This window comes from Harpia harpyja, chromosome Z (assembly GCF_026419915.1).
Source record: "Harpia harpyja isolate bHarHar1 chromosome Z, bHarHar1 primary haplotype, whole genome shotgun sequence".
Classification (NCBI taxonomy): Eukaryota; Metazoa; Chordata; class Aves; order Accipitriformes; family Accipitridae; genus Harpia; species Harpia harpyja.
The window spans coordinates 3,115,315-3,140,887 of NC_068969.1; the positions used below are offsets into that span (position 1 = coordinate 3,115,315).

At 40.0% G+C, this 25,573-nt stretch overlaps 2 protein-coding genes across 13 annotated transcripts in view; both read left to right on the forward strand.

Moving 5' to 3' along the window:
* The window catches only part of TAMM41 (TAM41 mitochondrial translocator assembly and maintenance homolog), a 37,045-nt gene extending 20,482 nt beyond the window's left edge, over positions 1–16,563 (forward strand). For 2 of the 11 annotated variants that reach the window (XM_052776251.1, XM_052776259.1), the window contains exon 8: positions 11,970–12,804. In XM_052776251.1, coding sequence (XP_052632211.1) covers positions 11,970–12,079 — 110 coding nt within the window. In that variant the 3' untranslated portion in view covers positions 12,080–12,804. The other 9 variants (XR_008233392.1, XR_008233393.1, XR_008233391.1 and 6 more) reach the window with 9 other exon arrangements.
* Positions 16,564–18,025: 1,462 nt separating this feature from the next.
* Positions 18,026–25,573, forward strand: part of VGLL4 (vestigial like family member 4) — a 95,605-nt gene continuing 88,057 nt past the window's right edge. The window contains exon 1 of one of the 2 annotated variants that reach the window (XM_052776262.1): positions 18,026–18,131. Coding sequence is in view for 1 of the 2 variants with exons in the window: in XM_052776260.1 (XP_052632220.1) it covers positions 19,327–19,340 (14 nt within the window). In the remaining variant the exon portion in view is untranslated. Of the gene's footprint in view, positions 18,132–19,039; positions 19,341–25,573 lie in introns of those variants that run through there. The other variant, XM_052776260.1, reaches the window with a different exon arrangement.

Below are 25,573 nucleotides of genomic sequence, written 5' to 3' on the forward strand. Positions count from 1 at the left end.
ATTCTGTAGATTTGTGATAACTGCTGTCTTCATCAGCTGCCTGAGCAGATACTGCATATCACTGCACTTCACTGTAAACATGTAAAAAAGTTTGCATGTGTCTGTGTGTGATACACTAACTATGTAACTATTCGCCTCCACCTGACAGCTCTTCAGCAGTATATGCATTAGTCTTTCTTTTCAAATGGAAGTAAAGAATACTACAGCCAGGCATATGTACCAGGAAACTTTGTGGGACTTACATTATAGCCAAATTACTATCTTACAACACTAACACTTCCAAAAAAATGAACATGGAACATTAAGTAAAACCAGATACAACTTATGTTTACACTGAAATTTTGTGGTCTTGATTCCATGTGCGTTAGGTCTTTGTTCTGTATCGTATAGTGGAAAAATCTAAAGGGGAGGTGGAACCACCGAGTCATAGATTCATAGCTAAAGTAGAAAGACATTTTCATGCGGTCCAACTGCTTCAGATTCTGAGACTGAACCATAATTACAACCATTAACTTTTACTACAGATGTGACTCATCACCCTGAGGGCTGCTTTAAGAAACCAGCTGTATGTATAAACCTGTATTTTGCTTTGTAGCATGATGTGCTAGGGCAGAAATGTAAGCATCTTATTACATAAGGCTCTAGTGGGTGGAGTTCAGTAGAATGCTCCCTGCAGGGGGAAAATATGAAGGAGAAAAATCTCTTTATGTTGGGCTGCTGCAAGAGGCAGAGTAGGTTGGCAAGCTGATAGAACAAGCTGACTTGCAGGCTGCAGTGCCAGCGCAGTTAATTACAGTCCTGCAGGGCTGTATCAGCTGTGTTACTGTTGATTTGACACATGGTATACTGTGCTTCCAGAAGTACACCGACTTCACTGGAATGGCAGAACAACATCGATTCTGGCAGAGCAATTTCAGTATGCAAGGGGCTGTATCCTGGAAGTATAGTACCTAGGAGATTGGACAGTAACTTTCAAAGCCGTACAGTTACATAGTTTTAGCTTTGGAGATTGGAACCACTTCTTTCATTTATGTGCTATGCCTGAGCTCAGTCTGGCCTTGTTCTGCAACTGGAATTCTTACATTGTGCAATTTTAATGCAGGTATGTGAGGTGCTTCAGAATTTACATGATTATTTACTTGTTATTTGAGATGCTGCAAAGAAAAGCCCACATTAGTGTGCTTGCTTTTAGCAAAAAGCTATTAAATATAGAAAAGTTTGAGCTTACATATGGGATGCACATGGTTTTGTAGGTTGAAAATATATATAGGGATGATTCCTTACAAAAGGTAAAGTTGAGTTTATTTAAATTAGAATTAGAGACACAAGAAGTGCAAAACTGATTATATACAGCATACTTGTTATGATAGGCTTTTTACTCTCCGTCACGTTCCTTCAGAATAGAGCATGTACTTTCCTTATTACTGCATAATCATTTGACTTCTTGTGACTCTGGACTGCTAATACTGAATGCATCTTCCATTTAAAGTATTTTATCTTCATTTGATTGCTTTTTAAGGTCTTTTCAAAATCAAATATTACCATACCTTCCCCCCCCCCCCCCCCAAAAAAAAAAGTCCAATGCAGTACATGGCTAAACCTGGGTCTAAGGTGCTTGTTTGTTCCAGAAGATCTTTCCTTGTGTTCTGGTGTGTTATACTGTATGACTTTTGGCTAAATTGCTTCTGTGTACTTTTAGTCAGTGTTGTCAGGTAAACAGTGTTCTATTAAATAAACATAATAAAGATAGTATTAAGTATAACGTACCATACTTTTTAATCTGTGCATGTGAGTGTCAAAATCAAGGCTTTTTGTGCAGCATTAAAAACTTGCCTTTTCAGTTTTGAATTTGTAAGGGTGTGATTAGACTGTGTTGTAATCTGAAAAGTCACTCTGTGTTTTATGTTGTTTTATTTTTTTGGTTTGGGGTGGTTTTTTAATCAAAAAAAGCTGGAAGGAGGAAAAATAAGTAGCTCCACTAGCTAGGTTCTCAGAACCCTGCTGAAATGCCAAGACTGACAATATTTTGTTTTTAAGTTTCCAAATACTAGATGACTAAACCCAGCAAAAAAAAAAAACCCTTCATCTTTTTTTTGCTCTAAGTCTGTAAGAGAAGGCTTATCTCTGGTAGAACTTCAGAAAGTGTTTAACTCTAAGGGTACACTTTACAAATTGTGTGGGAGTCATCCTCAATCCCTTTGTATCTAAAACTTGTAAAAGCTTGGAGGAAATGACTGCTGCAAAATCCTTCTGTATCTTTATGAAATTGAGAAATGCCTTCCTTCATTGCAGGCCTAGCATAAAAGTATGGTATTTACCAAAGTTCACTGCTTGTGGGCTACTGCAGGATGATGCTAGAGTATGACAGCTGTTCTGGCTTCATATGAGGTTTATTATAAACAAGTGACAGGCAGGTTACTCTGAAGCAAAATTGGTCCAAACAATATCCCTGTGACAGGGTATTCACGCTGGTGTCCATGCTATATTTCTGATATTGGCAGTGTTGCCAAATTACAGCTGTTTGTCATCATCTTGTTATTTTTGCTTCTTTCAGTTCACCTGGGTATATGCTTTATTAATCTGGTTTTCTATACCCATCATAACTTCAGTATTATCTTTTTTTTACCTGAGGACACAGATGTCATTTCATTATGCAAGTTGAGCAGTTTTATTCTCTTGCAGATGTGCTATTCTCTCAGTTATGAAATGGTAGCTGCCATTAGTTAGGATGAGGCAATAACAAAATATTCAAGGAGGTTACAATGTACTTTACAACTTGTTGAAATCAGAACAGATTTCCACCTCAACAGTCAGCAGCACATTTCCTATGAAAAAAAAATTCTCTGTTTTCATTTTTAATTCACAAGCCTTTGCATAGCAATGCTCTGGGTTTGTTTGTCCTGGAAAGTTGCTGGTGGTGTGCCATGTTTGATTACGTTTAATCAAGATGGGCATCAGCGTGATGCTTCTCAGTTCTAACTGTGTAGAATTGGTCTACAACAAAGCAACCAGGTGCCTGATGTATAGCATCAAGCAAGGCCAACTACAATCTGATTAGTGGAAGAAATTGGTAAAGTAGGATTTGGAAGTTTAAAGTTTGTTGTCTTCCAGGCATGCAGAGTTTGCTGGTCTTGCTTGAGCAGACTGTTCTTTTGTCCTGGTTCACCCCTCTCCCCCTCCTTCCCCCTTATCAGAAGGGGCTTGAAAAGCATAATATATTGGTTTGGTGAGGGTCTGCAGTAGTCCCAGATGGTTTAAAAGCCTTCCTATACTTAGCATTTAGGAACAATGATGTAAATTAGTTGTTTCCCTCTAGTACTAGTTAAGAGTTTTATCATGAATCTCTACATTTGCTATACCTTGGTCATTGTCTATACAATGTGCTTGTATGCAACATTGTCAGACCTTCAGAATGAACCTATTCTGCATGCTTTGATACCATTAAAAATATTTATTTGTGTCATTATTTACTGTGTTATGAATGTGACAAGAAGGTTATTTGCGTGTCTGCCTGATGGATTAGGCTGTCATTCTTCCAGGGAAATACTTTACTTCATGTAGTAAGAACCTAGTATTTGAGTTAGCCTTCCTAAATGTTGATGTCTTCTGGGTTTTGTCTCTCTTGTTTTTTAGGGGCAAAGAAATCTGTAACTTACAGTATGAAGAAATTATATAAAATGACAAAGGGATGGTTAAGGAAGACATCTTGAGTCTTGACATACTGTGTATGGGTAAATAAATGGTATTTTTTCTCAAAATGTTTTGCAGACATTGCTTTGCCTACTTGAGGAGATTAAAGGGCATTTAAGAAGTCTGTTCTAATAATTTACACGCCCAATTTTACTACTAAAATAGGACCTTTTGTTAGCGGGGGAAGGTTCGATGGTAATAGGGCAAAGGAATTATACTCTGTAAACACCGAAATGAATTTTCCTGTATACCATAGCTTGGATTTTCAGAAATCCTGAGTAAAAAGGATTTATCTTATATATGAATTAAAAACCAAAGCCACTCGTTTTCTATGTATTGCTAGCTTTATTTTTCAAAATACCCTCAGGCTCTTTCAAAATATTCACTGTCCCAATTTTAGTTCCGTCAGGGACTTATGGAACTGGTGAGTGCATTAAGTTTTAAGTAGATATGAAACTGTCCTCTCAAAATACATTATTTCTGCACTCACAAGTTCATCCTTAGAATTCTTCTGAGGATGCTTACAGGGTGCTTCTGCAGGGTAGGCTTCAGGAAAAGTAAATTTTTTCTCAGATGTGTGACATTCTGAATCCAAAAACTTTGACAATGACTTTCAGTGTGGGAAGGAGTGTTTGAAATGAGAAGCTTGTAAGGTATCAAGTCCTTTCATAAAAATTGTATGTTCCTTTCATGAGACTGAGATAACAACTGCCCATCTGATGGGTAAGCATTGTCAGAAGTGTCATAGCGGGAAGGAAAGTCATACTTTCACTGACCTTCAGGACCTACTTGTGCAGATTTATGAAATGTGTGTTGTTTGGCAGAAGATTCTATCTAAGTGCTTTAAAGTTGGGAATTTTATGAACGAAAGTACCTATTGTTTGATTCTTTGATTATTATTTTTTTCCTGAAAATACTGTCCACAAAGATAAAACTTGTTTTCCCTTGCTTAATTAAATTAGCTAAACTAAAGAAAAATGGACTTGTACATAACATGTTACATTAATCATGCCATTAAAAAATGGACATTTCGGGCAGTATTCATGTGTGATGCAATAAATTTGGAGTATCTGTTGTAAATAGAATATTTTTTGCACTGAGTCAGGTGGGTTTGCTAATTTTGGATGTTTTTCTTAATAGAAATAAATTGAGAGAACACTTCATTTTATTTGTGAGAGTGTTAATGATAAAAATAATTTAAAGGTAAATGGAAATAAAAGTTATCTTTCCTGATTAGCATGTATCTTTTTCTTGTGTTTTATGTGATCAGGAGGGCCATCTCTCAAGCTGCATTTGACTTAGTGATCTCACTTAAAAAAAAAATATTATTGGAATGAAATTGGCTGCTAATTGTTTCCAGGGAGCAGTTCAAAGCATAAATTTAAGAAAGAAGACAGAAAATACCTTATTGTATGTAATATGACTCATTGAGGCTTACTTTAATCACAGGGGAACTTTTAAATACTGATTATTTTAAAACATTTGTGTTTAAAGTGGCAAATTTGAATCCAGACTCAGGAAAGAAACGTCTTTTTTTTTTTTAAATTTTCTTGGAAAATATTACTGTGAAATAGGAACTTTCTAAGGTCATAGGCAGATTCCTAACACTCTGCATTAGCAAGACAAATCCCCTCAAATGTCCCTTTTCTGATATTAGGAGGCCAACTACCCTTTTTATGGTGGCATATTCTACAAAAGAAGTGACTTCAACTAAAGAATGTTTGCATGTATGGTACTAGCATTCTCTGTGCCTATTAGTAAGAGGCCAAAGTCCCCAATCTGAAAAGTTTATATTATAAGAAACGGAGCTTGGGAATTTAAGTCACTGCTTAAATTAAGTTAACCTTGGGTTTTGGCTGGATTTTTTTGTTTGCATGAAGAAGTTCCCTTCTGGATAATCCAGAAGTCTTTTATACAAAATATACCCTATCCACCTTAAAATTAACTTCATATGTAGTGAAGACTTGAAATAGCCATACAATTTTTTACGTTTCAGCATGAGCTCTAGTAAAAAGAAATCTGAAATCAGATGTTGACTTACTTAGGTATGCTTGGTGGAAAATTCTTAAGAACAGAGAATACTGATCCCAGTGGTAGAAACAGACCCCAACAGATACAAAGCTTTCGGACAAATGAACAGCATGTGAAAAGATTCAGGATGGAGTCATGACCTTCTGAATGAAATAGTTACCAGGTAAGAAGTGCAGTGCTGGCAGAACTGCCTGCTTTAGTCATCTAATGAGGTAACAGCTTTTATTTTTTATTCCAAATGAAGTATACTGTAGCAGAAACTGCATATGGGCAGGAGATGGGCAGGAGCATGGACAAAAGACTGATTCTTACACCCGCAATTTGGTGTTAGCAAATTTTTAGTAGGGTTCATTGTATTATTGGAAGTCCTAATCTGTGAAAGTCTTAGGATACAAAAAAAATTTGGAAACTGAAATTGAAAGCACATAATATATTGAGTCCTTGTAGGAAACAGGACAGTTCCAAAAATAACCCTCTGCATGAATAGTTAGCAGAAATATTTATTTATTTATTTTTAATGTAACTTAATTTTATATGTTCAGGGCTTTCTTTTGTAGTTGTGTTTTACTTTCTTTTAAGGCTGTATGGGAAAGGGTCTAAGTGAGCCTTAACTCCTAAAGGAGAGGATGCTTAACACTGGTGAGGATTTGTCCTCGACAAAGTCAATGAAATCACACTCTTAGTGAAATTGTATTTTTCTCTGTGTGTGTCTGAATTCTGTTGCTGTAGTCAACTTTTGGGAAGTGAATACTGTAAGCAGAAAACTATAGTTGTTCCTATGTTTTTAAAAAATGCCAGTTGCTGCACACTGGATTGTTAGAAATCTATTCCATGTACTGAATACATTACCAGATAATTAAGGCTAACAACTAAAATGTTATTCCAAATTTTGCTTCATTTATCTCCTCTTTATGTCTTTAAATGAAAATGTAACTATTGCATTTTTTTTAATTCCCATAATTCCCTCAAGGATGCAGGCTTTCCTAGGTGCTGTATAGAAATGTATGAGCTGAAAGGAAAAAAAAAACAAGGGACATCTGTGATGCACAGATGGAGCAAAAACTTATCCACAGAATAAGCAATATGACCAAATAAAAAAAAAAATAGGCAGTGGCAAAACTAGACACTCTTACCTTTTAAGGAGCTCATTCCTTCCTCCTGTAATAGTGCAGTTAAGTGAAGTTTTACATCATGAGCCATACTGGGAATTAGTATCATTGAACAAAACCATCCTGACCAACCTGTGCCTTTGGGGGGGGGGGGGTGTTTTGTTTTTTACACGAAAAGGTGAGGATGGGGCTTTTGAAACCTGGTTAAATAACAGCACCACAGGATGTGAAACCACTGGCTCATAAATTGTAACTGCTTCAAGCACTGGTTGAGAGAGATCATGTGTCATAAGATTGCCCAACATCTGGTTGAGAATTCTTACTAGCAAAGCATTTAATCACATGCTTGACTTAAAATGCATACATTACTACCATTGTTGAATAGGTATGTAATTCCTTTTTGAGACTAATGGCAACATATAGCTTGGGCTGCTTGAATCTACAGAAGTAAAAAAAAAAAAACGTAAAAAACCTCTGTGATGTCTTAGTACAGCTGGACACTGCTGAACTCCTCCTGGGGTATGGCTGCAGCATAAGCGAAGGCTGGATTCTAACAGCTCATTCCCTTTGGTGGTTTTTATTTGTTACCTTGAAGTTGTGGCTGTTTTCCCTTTTATTGAGAGAGGGTACCTTGGAGATGTGTGTGTGCTAGAACTTTAAATAGAATATCCTATGAGGATATCTTGCATTGTAAGAGGCTCAGTGTTTCTCCTTCTCTGCAGTTCCTCACTACTGCTAAGTTTGGGTATGAGCGGCAGTTAAATCTAGAATTCTTCAAATGATGAAATGCAGTTGTAACTCTAGGGAAGCATTTAAAAGAGCACCTTTCTTTTAAAAGCCATTAGCAATACAGTTAAAGATAATGTTTTGAATATTAAAGTAAGACATATTTAAAAGTGGTTTTGGTGTTTCAGAAGGTGCTTGCTACTGAAATGGTGGTTCAAAACATTAAAAGTCAATTACAAGTCAATCTGATGTGTGAGAATGAGTTGGCCTCAGCTCCTGTAGTGAAGCAGCTATCTTCATTCTGAACCTTGCTAGCTAAGCAAGGGCATTTATTCAAGAAATAATGTTCTCACAGCAAAAATAGGAATGTACTGCTTGCTGTTTAGCAGCTAATTAAACATTTTTATGTGCAGCAGATGCTGTATGGCGTCAAACCCTCCCAACCTTTAAACTGTTTGTCATGCTGCCAGTGGATTGGTCTTTCCCTTTACAGGTGTTACTTTACTGCAGAGGGTGCCTGTAATCTGAATTGGCCATGTTTGTCTTGCGTGGCTGAAATACCCATTGCATATCGCGATTTGGCTTTATGAACTTTCTTTGTGTATAGCAATATAATGGGTCATTTCTTGCTCTTTGGAGAGAGTTTCGCAAATCCCAGTTTAATAGTTCCTAGTTTACTCCATCTGTTGATACATTGCCAGTATTCAAGTCTGTGCAGTAAATCTCTGAGACGTAAGAAAGTCCTTCCTCATCATCCATATAGGCTGAAATCTTAAACTGTATTCTGTTCTGTAAATCATTTATCTCTATGCTTTCTTAAAAAGTGGCCTACCTTTCCCCTTGAGGCCATTGGTCTTGAATGTATTTATTTTTTTGGCGGAGCGCCATGAATGAATCATAGCCTAGAGCAGCTTACAGTCTGAACTTCTCTCTATTGTTAATATAAAGTACTTTATGCAGTTGTTACAACGTTTTGCTATGTAAAACTTTTAAGAGAAGAGAGATTGATTTCAGACTTGTTAGCTGCCTTTGAAGTTCCTCAACAGTATGTGGAAATGATTTCTTATGGTCATACAGCTGTAATCCACTAAAATAACTAGTGATTGTTGCACGGGAAGTTAGTACATGGGAATACGTTACTAACTCTTTGTCGTAATGAGGTGTCTTTGTTCTTTCATGAAAAATAGTCACTTTAGCTTTTCATTCCATTTGTAACTTTCCTGTTTATACCTTCCTGCTCCATTTCCATACTGTTTTATTGTTTCTTTTCTTGACTTAATGCTCAGGTCTTTCGTTCTGTTCTTCAGACATCCCTCTGTTCTGGTTTGGCTGTTCCACCATGGATATTGTTTCATGCTCCATCCCCTTTTTTCCCCGTGTAACAGTGCTTTCATTAAAGGCAACCAGGCAGATGATTTACTCCTTGATGTCTTAAAAGACTTCTTTGTAATGAAGAGCCTGGACCCAATCAAACTATTAAGGATTTCTGTAGGTGAGCCAGCACCATGGGCCTAGCTGGCTCTGAGATCGACAGTGCCAGTGAGGTATGTAACTCTATCTCATGCTTCAGAGGGAATAAACTAGATGACAGGATGAATGGGAAATCAAAATTTGACTGGACACATAACTGTAGATTCTGGTTTCCACTTCTCTTTACAGTCCTTAATCTCAGTATTGTGTCCCTTTATTAACTTGCCTACCGTTGTGAGCAACCCATTTGGCTAGCAGTATGGTGTTTGGCTGCTCCTAGACTTAAAGGTTTGAGGAGTGCATAAAACTGTACCGCACAGGATGCCGACTTCCTCCATCAACATGTGTAAGATGTGTTCTTTATCACTTGCTCATTTCCCGTTTTTCCAAGTATTTGAGTATTGAGTTCCTCCAGGTGGCTGGCTATATGACTGTTCAAATACCAGCGATATTGAATGCACCTGACTTTGTTTCAACTGCAGAGACCATATTTCTCACCTGTGCTTCAGCGAGGTTTCTTGTTAGATTTGGTTGACCTTCAGTGTCAGTGAATTTGACTAACAGATGGAGAGTAACAGCTGCGACCTTATAAACAAGGTGCCTCTAGGTAGCATACAGCTAAACAAGTGTGATTCCTTTCTATTAGAGAGCTGGACTTTATAGTATCCCATAGCTTCCTGATTTTTGCAACAAACATCTTTGCCAAATTGGGAAGATACAGAGGGATATAGAAGCCAGTATTCCTGGGTGGCTTAGGGAACTGAACTGTAAGGTCCATGTTCTTTAAATTGAATGAGGAGGTAATGCTAGAGCCTGTTCCAACTTGGGAAACTTTAGAATAAACATAGCACTTGGTGAGTGTCCAGTAGAGGGGGATCCAAGCAGGGTTGTGACTCATGCCTTTTCCCAGCAATTAATTTAAAAATAGAATTGAAATTGAAATATGCTTTGAAGGTCAGAATGTCAGGTCACTGTGTGTCTGATAGTTTTTCATGGGTAAGGTGTTGACAGAGGACAAAGCATTCTTCGTTTTCAAATTCACTTCTGCTGGCCATATATTCTGAATGTGTAGAAAATGAATTGTCTTTGTGTTACCTACTGCAGGAAGAAGAGACATTACCTTTGTATAGATATCTTCTGGTATATTTTTTGTTTGAATGAACAGCTGCTCTGTTACTTTTGATACTGTGGTTTCATAAAATTTTGCAGTGACCTTATTTACCTGTTTTTCTAGATAAAAATCTACAGCACAGTTGCTAACTGATCCTGAACTTAATGACTACTTTAGGGAGAGGCTGTAATCATTTTACTGTTGCATGTTTTAACCTCTTACTCAGACTTGTTAAATCAGAAACGTTAACAAATGAAGTTTTTGTACATGAACAGGAAGCTTCAGACTATACATTCTGAAATTATTCATGAGAACTCCAAATGTTTCAGTTACATCTTTAGTCTAAGAACTTACATGGCATTTTTGCCTTCAGAATCCAGTGTTCTGCCAAAACATTTTCATTAATGGTGGATGGCTATTTTGACAGTTAGGCACATTTTTTTTTTCTGAGAAAATGGAGGTCATACAGCTGCAAAGACTGATATTCTGATCTGACTGAAACTTCATGCAAGTGTAATGGCTATAGAGGATTCTTCCTGGTTTTAAATTTGAATAGAATGTGATTCGTAGGAGTTTGCAACCATAAGGGACTGTCTTTAAAAAAAAAAAAAAAAAAAAAAAGTCATAAGCATCTGTCTTTTGGTTCCTTCACTTGCCTTTTTTGTACTGTAAGACCTTCTTTGAAAGACTTGAGCCTGATGTTTAAGATACCTCCCCTACTCAATTAACCAAGCTAAGTAAATAGCTTAGTTAAATATCTCATTTTGGCTTTATTGAATTAATTTGTATTACTTCTTTTACATGGAATCTATCTAGCTTTATGGTATACTTGGTAAATTTGAAAGGTTGTTTTCCCACACAGTGGATTATTTTTTTTTTTTTAATCTCTGCCTCCTGCCAAAGTTTCTCCAGACCTCCTATTTTAAAATCAGTAGTGAAGCATGAGAAGGGGGCATTCAGTGGTTGGCTTGTGGTTTTTTTTTTGGGGGGGGGGGGGGGGAGCGGAGGCGGGTTGTGGTTTTGGTTTTTTCTTTTAACATTGCTATCCTCAAGTTGTCTTGCTCCTATGCAGTGATGAAATGTCTGGCTCACTCCCTGTACAAGACAATAGTGAGATCCAAGAAGTTAGTAGCTTCTTAGAATGCTTCAAGAAGTGGTGCAGGAGAGGGGGAGAGCTGATACAAAGCAGCCTGCCAATGTCTGTCTCATGATGCTGTCTTAGTCATAGTGCTTCGGCTTTACAGTCTGGGGCAAGGCTTTTTAAAACCAAATTATTTTCAATAAAATCTAGCCGGTCTCTTGTTTTCTTTCTTTTTTTTTTTTTTTTTAATTGTCTCCCAAGTCTGATATTGGGGCTTACATCCTAGATGATGAGATTGTGCACATTCTGCACACTCACAGCTAACTCTGACCCTGCATCCTTGGATTAGAAAATTGCCAAGTAGAAGACTGAGTCAGTAGCAGTTTGATAGTTTGAAGGTGAGTTTGTACAGGCAACAGTAGATGATGAAACTACATCACTGTGCTTTAACTTCTTACAAAATTAAGTGGATTATATTTAAAGGTTGTACTTGCATAGATGCTGTTAAAGCAAAGCATCTGTTTTCTTCTGCTTTACTTTTATTTAAAGAATGTATCTTCTCTGTTCCTTGTCTAGTTTATTTGTGACTAATTTCAGCAGGATTCTCTTCCCAATATAAAATTGAAAATGATTGTGTTATTTGTATTAAAAACAACAGAAAAAAACCCAGAACCCCAACCCCTTCTGCCCTTCTGAGTTCATGACTAAAATGATCTGATGGCTGTCTGATGTTCCACTTGTATTAGCGCAGCTGCCTGTGTGGTGCCTTCCAGCCCTGTTCCCGTCCCCAATAAACCCAGGGACTGCAGGCAGCAAGGCTGTGTGCTGGGGTCGCCTGTAGCCTCCTGCAAGCCATTCTGAAATCACAGTGGTAAGGACACATCTGGAAACCTGAGGAGAAAGCCCACTTGTTCTGGTGAGATAACTGACCTTAGTCTAGAAATTGCTAGCTTGATTCTTCCAGTGTGATTCCCCAGTGCATCTTTGAGCTGATAGGTGGGGCTATTCAGAAGGGCTTTACACAGTCTTTTGGTGTCCAGTTCCTTTAGGCAGGCATGTTACTTTTGTCCAGTGACCTACTGCTGGTGTCTTTGGTTTAGAAGAAATTCTGGTGACTAAACAACCTTTTCTTACAGCCTTGAAATGTATGTAAATGATGTAGCTTACAGTGAGTTAGAATGTAAACTCGTAAAATAATTTCTCATCTAATCGTGAACTTCGATCTGTTCAGGATTTTAATGATCCCAGTTGCACTAAAGTTTCTCTCGTCCTATGTAAAAGTTAGGATACAAATCTCCTAAGGAGTTAAATCTATTACATGTGTGTGTTTACTGCACAGGAGGAAGGCCAGAATCAGAAAAGAAGTGTATAATAAATAGATTACTCTGAATATTTACCTACATCTGTGTATCACTAATTATACTGACCTTTCTTTTACACTGAGTTTGCTATCCAGAGTTTTGCTGTGAATCAGTTGTGGTCATTTTATTGGTGTTTAACAAAACTTTAACAAATTAAACCCAGTGGGTTATGGCCAAAGGGTGCTTTTAATTTGCTAATCTGACATGCCTTTTTTTTTTTTTTTTTTTTTTGCCCAGCTGTCTTGTCTGTCTTCATCTTATGGGAACCTCCATAGGGTGGAATCTTCCTCTTCTCTAGAACAAAGCAAGTAAAAAGTACCTGTGGTTAAATGTTCTGAAAGAACAGAGTTAGTGGTATTCATATTTCTGTTTGAGTCTGAAAGTATCTCATTGTTTGCTTGAAGATTATGCTGCTGTTATGACCCTGCTCCAACTGAAATTATACTGTCTCTTTTAATCTTCCTTTGGATGATGGGGCAGACAATTACGAAGAGGGCAAGCTTTGTCTTGAAGCAGGTAATAAATAACCATCTCCATCAACTTACAGTTTGGATCAACTTGTCTGTCTGGAATTACTGCAATTTAACACATTATGGTCTAATGAAATAATAAACAATCTTCAAAAAAATTTAAAGTGTCTTTTAAAATCTTATGTGCTACAGTGTTTTGAATTTGGGTGTGTTTTTATATAAGGTAGCTTTGAGGTGCAGTGCAAATGAATCTATATTTTTGCAGGGAAGAGTTTTAGATTCAGAGTTTAGCAGTGTTAACATTGAAGAAAAGATGTTTGCTTGTGAGGCTACGCAATTTGTTTGTGATAAAATGTATTTTGAGATACAATTTTAAAAGCTGCTGTCATTTGGTGTAAAATTAACCTATTTTATTAAAAGATGGTGTGGATAGATGGAGGCATGCATTGTAATCGTACTGACAGATACTGTGAAGCAATGACTTACCTTATTAAGCCTGTGACAAATAATGGTGTTTTGTGATAGCTTTGGAAAAAGTGTTTGCTTTTGGCACAAACTTAATCATCTTTGTGCAGAGGTTAGTATATCTTGGGCTTCTCTTCAGACTTAAGGTAACTTCATGCGTTCCTGTCTGTTGTAACAGAAGCATCTGGATTGCTGCTGTTTGAAAAACAAAAGTGAGGTTGCAGTAAGAAATTGGAAGAACTCCGATTAAATTCCGCTTTCGCATGCAGTGAATGCCAGCTGGCAAATTACTTCCTTAGATGGGCACCTAAAGAAAAAAGAACCAACTTTGTAGCTCTACACTTGTTGTGTGTTGCTTCAATCAAAAAATACGTGTGCCCCCTGCTGCTAGTCTTACAAGCTGAAATCACTTGAAAATAGTTCAACAAAACAGGTTTGAGTCCCTTTCCACATTGAGTATCCATGTCTAGTTAAGACTGAAGTCTTTCACAATAGTAAGGCATATCCCTGCTGTGGCCCACATGTAGGGAGATACTTGCCCAAGGCATTTTTAACCAACTGTTATTATAGTGGAAATGTTTTATTTTCTTAGTTTGTCATGGAACAGATGTCAGGCTTAATTTCAATAATAATTACAAGATTAATGGTTGAGTAGGGTCTGCAGAACTAGGCCATCAGATCTCCCTGTAGGCTGCAACTGCACTTGATATAACACCTTTTTTTTTTTTTTCCCCCCACCCTCTGCTTTCGGGTCCTTTCCCTCTGCTATATTTAAAATAAAAAAAAAAAAAAAAATCTTAAAATGTTGCTCGTGAAATATTGGTGTCTTTCCGTGAAACTGCACGAACACATTGTTCTGCAACGTCTTCAGTGGGCCCAGGGGACTTGGGCTGTTGCACCAATTCAGGGTAGCAAATCTTTGCTTGACAGGCATCCTCCACAGCAAAAAAGTTAGGAGATGCTGCTGATACTGCTACAGCCGAGATGCACAGTCATTCACAATCCTGGCTCCTTCATGGCAGTGGTTAAAGCTTCTTCTGTTGCGTTGGCTATATTGTATGGAGAACGTCACTAATTTTTCAGTGATTACTATACATTTGAAACAGGAGTGGCAACTGGAGTCTGTCCCAGGATTTGAATCATACCTTGGGTGCTCTGCGTGGGTGCCTGAGTTTGGGCTGAAGCACTGCTTCTGTTTTAGTTCAGGTACAAACCCTCAACTGTCTCGGTCAGGTTTTGTGTTTCAACAAAGTACGTTTTTGCTGATATCTGAGTCAGTAAAGAGCCTTTGATATCATTCAGTTATAAAGTACGTGCAAAATGGAAAACAAATTTTAACACCCAAGCGAACCAAAATACGGTTCATCAAACAAGATTGTTTTTGCTTTACTAATTTGTGAATTTGCCTTTTGAACAACTTGGCTAAGCATTAAAATGTGTTGAGTTCAGCAGCTTCAGCAAGGTTTTCTTATGGTGTGTTAACTGTTAAGATTTGTTTTCAAAGATTTCCAACATTTGACAACTTGCACTTAATTCTTTGTTTGTTTGTTTGTTTGTTTGTTTTAACAAGCGTTGACACCTAATTTTAGTGGGGAAGTCTGTCTGTACTAGCAGTGTTTGTACGGGAATGCAGAGGGTCGTTGTTCCCAGAAAGCTGGTGTTCCCTTAGACTCTTTAGATGTTTAATAAATATCCCGTTCTAAAACTTTTGCTGAGAGCTGTAATAGCATATCCGAAGGATCAAAAGCTGTTTTGACCTCTCCTTTTTCAAGCTCCTCCTTGTCCCAGGAGCTCTATCTCTTTGTTTAAAGAAACCCTTCCACCCTCTTCCCCTCCAGCAGCTGTAAACAGGAGTGGCATACTTTTTTTCTGGAAGATACATATTAAAAAGGTTTGTAATTAGTGTGCAGCAATCCATTCTCATGATATGTACCAATGTCTGTTTCAGATTTTGTTTCGTTTTCCGTATGTCATAGTATTTTTCTTGTCAGGTATTTTTTTTTTTTTCTCAAATAATTTTTACATTATTATTTTGACTGCCATTTTTCCAAATACTAGATCAGCAAACTCCTGTTCTGCTTGCTGGTAATGAAATATTTTCCAGTAGTCTATTAATAAAATACCAACTTTTAAAAAATATAGATATTACCATATATTGTTGTGTCACAGATGAAGAGTTTAAGAGATGTATAAAATAATGGTTATGGTTGTTATTAAGACTATATGCCTTTCAGTTTTTTAGCAACTGAAATCTTTCTATTAGATATACTGAGTGTGTTGAGTCTAAATCTGGATTTCATTTAGTGTTTGGAACGCATTTTTGGCTAGCTTTTGATGGCCTTGAGATCTCATGACCTGTCCTTGCAAGGATATGAAAATATATCAGTATTGGTTATTCTTGCATGATTTTGATAGCTTGTTTGGGGGGTTTTTTGTTGTTTGTTTTTTTTTTTTCAAATTGGAACTGGACAGCACAGACCCTTCATGGATTCTGAATCTTTCAAGGAATCAAAATGCAGGGTGTGTGGGTTGATCCCCGACCGTTCCCTTCCATGCAGCCTCCCACCCCACTTGGCTGGGCTGCTGCTTTGGCTGCACCTCTGGGTAAATGTGGGAGCTGCGCTCCCTCCACTCTTTCATACATAAATCCCAGTTTCAGGATCTAAAATAAACCTTGCTGTGTCTTGGTACTTTTTTTCTTTGAGAAAACTCAGACAGTTGTGCTGCCACTATATGCTTCTGCATTTATTATATTAGCGTATATGTCTGTCACATTGAGAGGAGGAGGAGCTGAACAGGACAAATACCATGAGCAGAATTGTCCCGAGACACTTTGTATTTCTGTTGCCCTGTGCTCTTTTCAGGTTCCACCACAAATCTGCAATCCTAAGGTTTTTTTGTGGCGGGGCTCAGGTTGATTTGTTGTCCCTTTCTTTCCCTTTGCGATGGATTGCAAGAGCTGCCTGAAGCAACCTCGGCTCCCTGTGGCATTTGTAAAGGTAAAATGGAGCATTATGGGACCTGATTCTCCAGATGACTGATGTTCAATGTGGACGAACAGCACACAAGTACACTGCTTTCCCCTATCTCCTCCTGCTCTGTAATTAATTTATGCAAGCTAAAATGCTGGTTGCAGAAAACAGCATTACCGAGTTCTTCAGAGTACATTGGTAAAGTCTTAGCTCAGCTTCAGAGAAGTGGTTCTTTCATATGTACAAGCTGTCTGACAGTTTAATTTCATGAAATTACTCGAAACGGGCAAAGTGTTCTAGCGAGACGTGCTCCTCCGTTTCTTGAGTCTTGAAAATGTCAAACCTGGAACGAAGGCTGCTGCAGAGCAATGGCAATGACTGAGGACATGCTGGTATTCAAGTGGCAGGGAGGCGCTGAGATTGTTGGAGCAGGTGTGTTTTTGCTTGTCACGGTAATCCGGTTTTGAGGGACTGGATCATCTTGCGTACTAGCGAACTTTCAGATGTTTTGTAACTGTAGCTGGGAGCTCGTACTCTGGAAATGGAAGTGCGGGAGAGCTCTTTGTTGACTGGCGTGATAGCTCAGCTTTAGTTTTACACAAGCCTGACTTTTGGCAATTTCCTCAGACGGCTGCATGAGTCATATCAAATGCAAGAAGGGATTCATTCTGTAAGAATATTCGTTTCAGGAGTACCAGCAGTAAACAGGAAATAAAGAAAATGCTTCATCTGTTCAGACCTAGGATCTTCGCATTGCACTGAACATGCGGACGTAAGCTCCCTCATCCTCCAGCCTATTTGTAGTACGCTACCCTAGAATCTGAAAAGCTTGCTTTTTGGCATTTGTGCCGGTTTTGGCTGTGTGTGTGGCTATGAATGCAGTTTCTCAGGTGCTGAGTGACGGTGCGCTTTAATTTGAAACGCATGCGGTGTATTTCCGCTTTTAAAAATCGCTTTGCTTTGTTCTTAAGAGAAAGTTTAGGTCTAGAAAAGCTCTTCAAAGTACGCTTGAGAGCCGCTCGGGCCCCGAACGCCAGCCTTCCTCCTTACTGCCGGCTTTCGCGTCCCTCGGCGGGCACTGCCAGGGCCAGATGCTCGCTGTCTTTTTTCCTGCACCGCTGCCCCCGCCTTTTCCCGCACTATTCCCTCGCCGCTCTCGCTTTCCCCCCGGCCGGCACGGCGATCTCCTCCGGCCTCCCCGCCCGTTCGCCCCCGGCTCCGGCCGATCCGCGGCCGGGCCGGGCCGGGCCGGGCCCTTTGTGCGGGGCGGGGCGGGGCCTGGCTCGGCGCGTCTCTCGCTTCCTCCTCGCCGCCTGCGCCGCTCTCTCCCTACCTGCGAGGATATGATGTCAGCGCCTCATTACCCTAATTATGCTGACCTCATAGCCGGGCCCAGCCAATGGGGCCGCCCCGCTCTCCCCACCTGCTAGGAGGAGAATTCCATCATTCCTGGGATTCCTCCCCGGGCCCGTGCAGCGAGCGGCGCCGGGGCCAGCGGCGCCGGGGCTCGCCGCGCCTGCTCCGCTCCGCTCCCGGGCTTCGCCGCCCCGGCCCCGGCCCGGGAGTAAACACGCAGCCCTCCGCCCCCCGGCCCGGCTCCCCTGCCCTCTCCGCCCTCGGCCGCCGCTCGCCCGGGAGCACGCTGGTGAGTGAGCCCCGGGAGCGGGGAGCGGGGGCGGCCCCGCGGTCTGGCCGCCGAGCGGAGCCCGGCCCGGCCTGGGCCGGGGCGCCGGCTGGAAAGTTGGCGGCGGGAGGAAGGGGACAGGTGCCCCCGCGGACCGCGGTGGGCCCCGGGCGGGGGCCGGGCGCTCGGCCCGGAGGAGCGCGTTCCCTCGCTCCCCGCTGCCCCGCCGCTGGCGGCGGGGCGCTGAGGGGAGCATCGGCCCGGAGGCGCTGACAGGCGGGACGCCGCCGCCCTGACGGGACGGGACGGGACGGGACGGGACGGGGCAGCCCCCCGGGACTTTCCCCGGGCCGGCCGCGGGAGGCGGGCGGCCCCGCTGTCGCCCTGAGGGAGCTGCGGTAGGCGGGGAACCCCCTCACACCCGGCCGCGGAGCGGGGAGGAACCGAGCGGCCGCCGCCGCGGGGCTTCCCGAGCTCGCCCGGGTCGGCGGCCCGCCCGGGCCCCGCTCTCCCGGCGGAGGCGAGCGGGGGCAGGTCGTTTCCCGGGCGAGGGGCGGCCGCCGGTGGCGGCTCCTGCCGCCCGGGGAGCCGGAGGGCGTCGGTGTGGCGGGAGCCGCCGCGGCCCGGGATGCTGCGGGGGTGACGGCGAAGGGTGACCGTTAGGAGATGATCCTGCCGTGAGCGCCCGCCCGGAGGGTTGTTTGGGAGCCGCAGGACCCAGCAGGGCGCGTTTGGGCACTGCCATCTTATGTTCACACCGTGGCTTCCACGGGGTGTCTGTTTCTTACGGGGGAAATCCCTGGAACTTCGTCGGTGGCAGAGGCTCCTGTGGTGAAATCTTCTAGGACGAGTCCGAAGGGCACAGTTAAGGCCTTTGACTCTTCATCTAGTATATTCCATCTGTAGGGATTTTTTTTTAATTTGATCTTTAGCAGTGCAATGGCAGTCTGTTCAGTCGAGCTAGCTTTATGTTTCCCAGATGTAATCAGAAGTAATTAATTTTCTGAGTCGAGCTGACTGCACGTGACACCAGTTCACCCTTCTTCTGAAAGTGTGATGAATGGGAATTTAACAACCGTTTCCACTGAGACTTGAGAAACCACGAAGCCAGCTCGCTTCCCTTTTACTCTCTTGGTGCTTCAGGATTATCAGAAACAAGAAAGAATAGACGTTTTCTAATTAAACCAAAGAGGGCTGACTGACCAAGAGCTCCAGGATGACTTCTGCAGGGTAAATTATCTGATTAGATTTTTTCTAACTTTAGATGAGGGAGTTGTTTAAAGAGCATTCCTCGTAAAGGAACAAACTGTAGGTTGTGAAACCTGAGCGACATTCTCTTTGCAGGCAGTGATATTAAGAACCCTTAGATCCAAAACCATAAAAAGCCTGGTAGCAATCTGCTTCTCCTGCCTTAATAATACGTAAGCTTTTTTTAGGGCTCTTCTCCAAACTTCTTGGCCTTTATTTGTATTTTTCTATCTGCCTGCTTGTGAGGGTATTTCTGATGTAGAGCGTGTTTTGCTTAAATTCCCTACATCTCTTTCTCTTCTCATTGATACGCCAGTTATAACCTCGATACCTGGGATCCGGCTGTGAGGCTTTTTGCGATCAGTTACAAGAACTACTTTCAGTCGCAAATAAAGCACAGATCTGGCCCATTAGGCTCTTGGTAGAACTCAGGTGCGTCTACGCCGTGCATTTGCATTGTTTTTTGAAGCAAACTACCGGGCTGACACAGTTGTTGCTGAATCGCCAGCATCTCCAACGCGCGTTGTGGGGAATGGGGACAGGGTGTTGCGGTGCAGGGTGCTGTGTTGCTAGCCTTCCTTATCTCTGCCCAGCAACAGCTCGGTGAGATGAATGCTACCACGTAGCTTTTACGCCCGCCTTGGAGTAGGAATTAGGCCAGTGCCTAGGTGATGAGCACCCAGAAGTGGTGCTGAAAGGGGTAGATCTGATGGTCTGGTAGTATAATAAAATATGGCTAGTGACTAAACCAGGATAGAAAATCATTGGTACAGACCTTTGGGGCATGTTAACCGAAGAAGCGCATTCACGTTATGAAGCGTCAGGAGGTTCTTGTTTAAATATATGTAGCTTTGATAACTAAAACAATATGGAGACACTGAGGTGGTTAATGTGTTTACTTTCAGATACATTTGAAAGTTTTCTATTATAAAAGGTAGTTTTGGTTCAGTTATTTTTACTGTGGTTAGATGTTTCATAATATGTTTGCAGCAGAATGTATAACACGTAGAATGGACTTGAGCGATCTTGTAGATACAATATATGGTCAGGTTAGACTTTTCCACCTTTAATTTCTGATGTTTGTTAGCTTTTAATTCAAATACCATTGCTTATAGCTTTCTTTTTAGAATGTTACCTTGTTAAGGAGGATTTACGCAAAAAGAAAATAAACCGCACAAGGTAAAATGCCAAAGCTTTGCTTTAAGCTTATAATTTTCTGTGTGATAAGTTAAATTGTTAAGTTGTTTCTGTTTGAAGATTTGCCTGTTCAAACACATTTTCCACATGCAAAACAAGCATGGTAAAAAAACCCTGAAAGTGCTGAATAAATACATTTATAAAAAAAAAAAGTGGTATTTCGATGATTTTGGCCAAGTAGCCTGAACTCACTCTGAAGACTGTCAGTTGTAAATGCAGAAGGCTGATCAGTGCTACATGGTAATCACAGTCTAAACTCTGAGCACTTAGGGTTAACGTTTTGCATGGGTATCTCAACACAGGATTTATGTATCCACAAGTAGAAGCTCTGATCTAAGTGTAGTTGAAGAAATTTAAATGTATTGTGGCTATTGAGAACACATATTGAATACAATGTGCTTATCGTTATTCTCATTCACAGTACAAATACGCTTTACTCTCTCCTATCTTAAAAAATAAAAGATGTTGACGTAGTTTACATCAAACTGCTGCTTTAGCTTCCTTTCCTCTGTAGACTTATTGATTGTGCTGATAAGTTCTGTCTGGATTTCCTCTTCAGTTTAGCTTTCTTCCACTGAAATCAGCCGGAGTCTCTTTCTCTAGGTACTTTCTGGTTATGAATTTGACTGGGAAGTGCTGTGCCTGTGTCTTCCTAGATGTGAGCTGCTTTTGATCTATTTGACCCTGCTCTTTGATTAATCTTGTTTTCCCTATACTTGGGGTTTATCTACACTTACTTCACTTTAGTCCTCACTTGTGATTGTTTCTCGAGTGTCTTATTCTTCTTTCACTTTTTTGTTGTTATAATGGTCTTTGTTTATTAATCCACTCCTTCTCCCTCCAACCTTATCTCTGTAATTTCACCAGACAAGTGAAATGCAAGTACCAGAATTTTCTCTACATCATTGAAAGGTTCAGCCTTTCTCTCTCCTTGGCATCGTGTAGATGTCTATCTTTAGTTCACCCTCAACAGGTTTAAGAGACACCTCTTACTAGTGTCTGCTTTCAGATGTTTCTTATTAACATGTTTGCAATGGCTGTTGGCTGTGCCACTATTCTGTTTGTCAGTCAGACCTGTTATCCGAGTATCTTTATGACTGTGACCTCTCTTTAGATCTTTGTGTCCAAACTGTGTCTGAATTCTTCTGATTTTTCTTATCTGCACAGCATGTCTTTTGTACAGGCCTTTTGTTCTCACCACCCAACTTTTTCCTTGTTTCTGTCATCTAACTTGTTACTTCAGGTACTAGTTAAGATCCGTTCTAGACAAAAGCCATCTTATCTCCATAATGGAGATTACTGCCTCAAACGTAATCTTCCCATGTTTCTCTTTCTCTTCTATCCCTTCGCTATTGCCCCTTTTTTAAAAATCCTATATAAAGTTCTTCTCTTTATTTCAAATCTTTCCTGACATACCCCACTGTGAAAAATAACTTTCGTGGGACTGAATAAATGTCTCATTGTTCAGTCTGCAGTTAGTCTCTGGTGCCGGTTTCTCTACTGCCTGTTTACTTAAGTTTCCAACAAGCAACTTCAGGGTTTTTTTTCCCCCATGTGCTTTCCCTGATGCTTGGAAGGTGCTGTATAAATTCATGAAATCACTTAACTGTTCATTTTCAAAAGATTTAATTTCTCTGTAGTCTTCCAAAAAACATTAGCGGGTGTTTGCAAAGCTGAGAGTACTCCATATGCACATGGACTTTGCAAAAGCTTGAAAAGGAGAGGGAAAGTAATGTGCTGTTTTTTTACACTAATGGGTGTTGTGTTCTTCAAGTGTTGCATAAAAAAAACTTACTAGTGGATCAGTGTTTAGTAACTTGTCTTTCAGACCTTGTACCTTTATGATTTTACATTCTGTGTCTTTACCGTTTTTCAGAATGTTTCTTCGCTGCCAATGTAGGTGAGATGACAGGCTAGGGGAATGTTGAGTGGAAGTAGTAACTGATGAATAAAAGGACTGAGTAAGATATTAAACTAGTATTTGAAATTATGGTAGATAAAAATATCTTGAGCGCTTGTAAAAGGGCTTTTGGCTTGTCTCTCTTTGAATCTAGCAGTTAAGATTTTGTAACCAGTAGGATACTTATGAAACTGTTTCCATAGTGTTTAATCAGATCTATCCCGAGGAAGTTAAGTTTGTGTACTTGTACTTTGCTAGTCGCTTGTTTTCCCTTATGAGGTGTGGGTATAGAGCAATGCTTGCATAAAGGCTAGAGAGTTGGTTTTTGACAGGGATACTTATAAAAATTCAACTTTGGTTCAGGTTAGTTTCTGCTGGATAGACAGGTTTCTGTGTCACACAGAGAATTAGCTGGCTTTTACCAGAAGCCTGCTTTTTAACTGTGGTTTGTTTTTTTTTTTTTTGTCAGAACCCTGGAAATTGAATGATTCTTTCATTTCTGAAACATGACTCCTTCTGAGGATGACCAGGCTGTTCTTTGAAGGCTGCTTTGGAGTAGCTGTAGCAGTTGCTGTCCTTGCTGAGATGGGATTAGGTTTTTAAGCTTTGAACTGTCTAAGAGAAGATTCCTCCTTTCTCATTCTCGTAGGCAATCTTTATTTCTTTCCTGAACTGTTATCCCTGACCTGTTAGTTTAATTTAGAGATAGAGGGATTTCATACTGTTTGAAAAATAATCCGGAAGGTTATAGCTCCTTGAAGGTAATTTTCATCACTGTAAATTTGTTCAGCATGTTTAAAAAATCCGAGCATTGCACCCTGAAATTTGCAGATCTCTGTATTAACAGCATCCCTTCAAAGAAGCTCTTGAATGGGCACAACATTCTTCACAAGGCCTTAACTGTGAGAGAAACGCTTCTGCAGCTCTCTCATGATATGAACTTTAATAATATGCAAAGCTACAAAACTATATTGAGGCCAGTTGTAGTGAAGTTGTTTTAAAGTGTCTAATTTCCTGAATAGAATTAAGACTTGGTTCCTGTTTCCTTCTCTCAATGTGGACTTCTGTCACTGGCCAATTCTCTTACTAGGAGCATGTTCCGGAATGGGATTGGGCATCTGCTACTCCCATTATTTGAAAATTACTGAAAAACTTAAAGAAAGCAGCAATTTGTTTTCAATAAAAGACATCTTAACATCCTTTGCATTGTTCTTTGTCAAGAGGGTTTTTCTAAAGAGTTGACCAAAAAGCTTTGTATTACTGTCTTTGAAATTTAGGACAAAGCTGGTTAGTACTAAATCATGAGTTAGCCATCAGTTTGGTGTAGCTGCATCTTCTGATCAGACATATTTTAATCTTTTTTCCAACTGAATTTTCACTCTCTTAGAGGAATTTGTGCAAGAGGGTCAGTTATCAACAGTCTGGGGAGAAATAAAGCGGTGCTATTTTAAACTCCAAGAAAACAAAAAGCAGGAAAGAAACCAAGCATCAGGGTCTACGGGATCAAGGTGGAATGATGCTGAAGGCTTCTTTACTGAACACTCTCTTCCAAATCTTTGTTTTGATTTGGAAGAGAGTGTGGCCAAATGTGATATAAAGAAATATTTAATGAAGACAGACTTAGTAAAATAAGAATCTAAGATCTTGTTTTCTAAAACCTCTTGCCCACATGTACTCTCTTTCATTCAAAGAGTTAACTGATTTTATAAGTTTAGTTAAAATACTGTTCTTGAACAAAAGCTGATTCTGACGGAGGGAGAATGCATGTTTTCATCCTCAAGCGCTATACTTAGTTATTTCAAGTATGTCTCTTCTTGCACAGTTCTATGGAAGCAAAACTGGATTTAATTCTTCATTGAAAATATGTTTTTTTAAACTTAAAAATACTTTAAAAATCCTTTTTCTTATGCTTTAAAAATCTTTGATTAGCTTTAAAGTCTTTGACATTATGTAGGAGGAGGGAGGGAGGATAGCGAGGTTTATTATTTATAGTGCAAAGTCAAGGAAATTGCTTCACAAACATATGCTTGTTGTTAAGTCTATGTACATGTGTTTGAGATTTCTGTAGTTGTCACTACCTTTTTTTTTTTTTTAAGCTCATACTGTAAAGTAAGTTACAGTAAACAGTTCTTACGACAGAATAGCATGCTAGTTTTGTGGGGAAAAAAAAAACCCCAAAACGGAATTGTTAGCAGTCCTGGCTTTTTTCTCTTTCTCCGTTTGTTTTCTTAACAGTTCTGTCTATGCTGCTGCCTTCTTACTTAAAAACACATATAAGTTATTGGTGTTTTAACAAAAGCATCTTGATAACATGTTACTCTCTTCCTTTCTTTCCCTTTCATATCTTTTGGAATTTCATACTGGAACTTCTTTTTTTAGTTTTGAAGCCATTCATGTGAAGCTTTGAGAGGCTTATGTAAGCTGTAATACAATTTTATTTTTTTTTTTTATGGCAGAGTTTGTTGCTTAGTATAGTGCTGAAATGTGTGTTTTTATGTGATGGTGTTAATTTTTCATGTATGGGAATTACGTGTAATTATGTGTGTAAGGGGGGAAAAGCAGCTACTGAGGTGTGATTATGATTATGCAAGTTTTCTGTCTGCGTTGTTATATATACTTATGCCCAGTGTTTGACTATATGTTCACGAGTAAGAAAATGTCTTAGTGGCTTATAAACTTTGGATGATTCTATTTTGGGCATGGGAGAGTATGGAGTTTATTGAATACTATGGATCTAAAGCAATCTTAGGCTCATGTAGGTAGTCAGGCCAGCTGTCATCTTCACTTCAGATGAGTTGCATCTTTGGATATTGTCTCAAGTAGCTATTTATTGGGATGGAAGGCTGGCACGTGGGAGGCAAAACCGCTTAGAACGTAACATATAGCAGATAACCCTGTTGCAACATATGTGAGCAGCAGTCATCAGTTTCAGTCAAGTACTTGAGAATTCGGTCATCTGGTTTGTTTTGGATGAGTAGTTGGTGAGAAAGCTAATTCCAGTGTTCCCTTGTTTTCAGCAATGACTTAGTTTTAACAAATCCTGTGCTGGTATAACATGAAAAGAGCAGCAGAAATGTGGATTTTTGATTCTTTCTGCTGTCATGCTCTTGTTCATTAC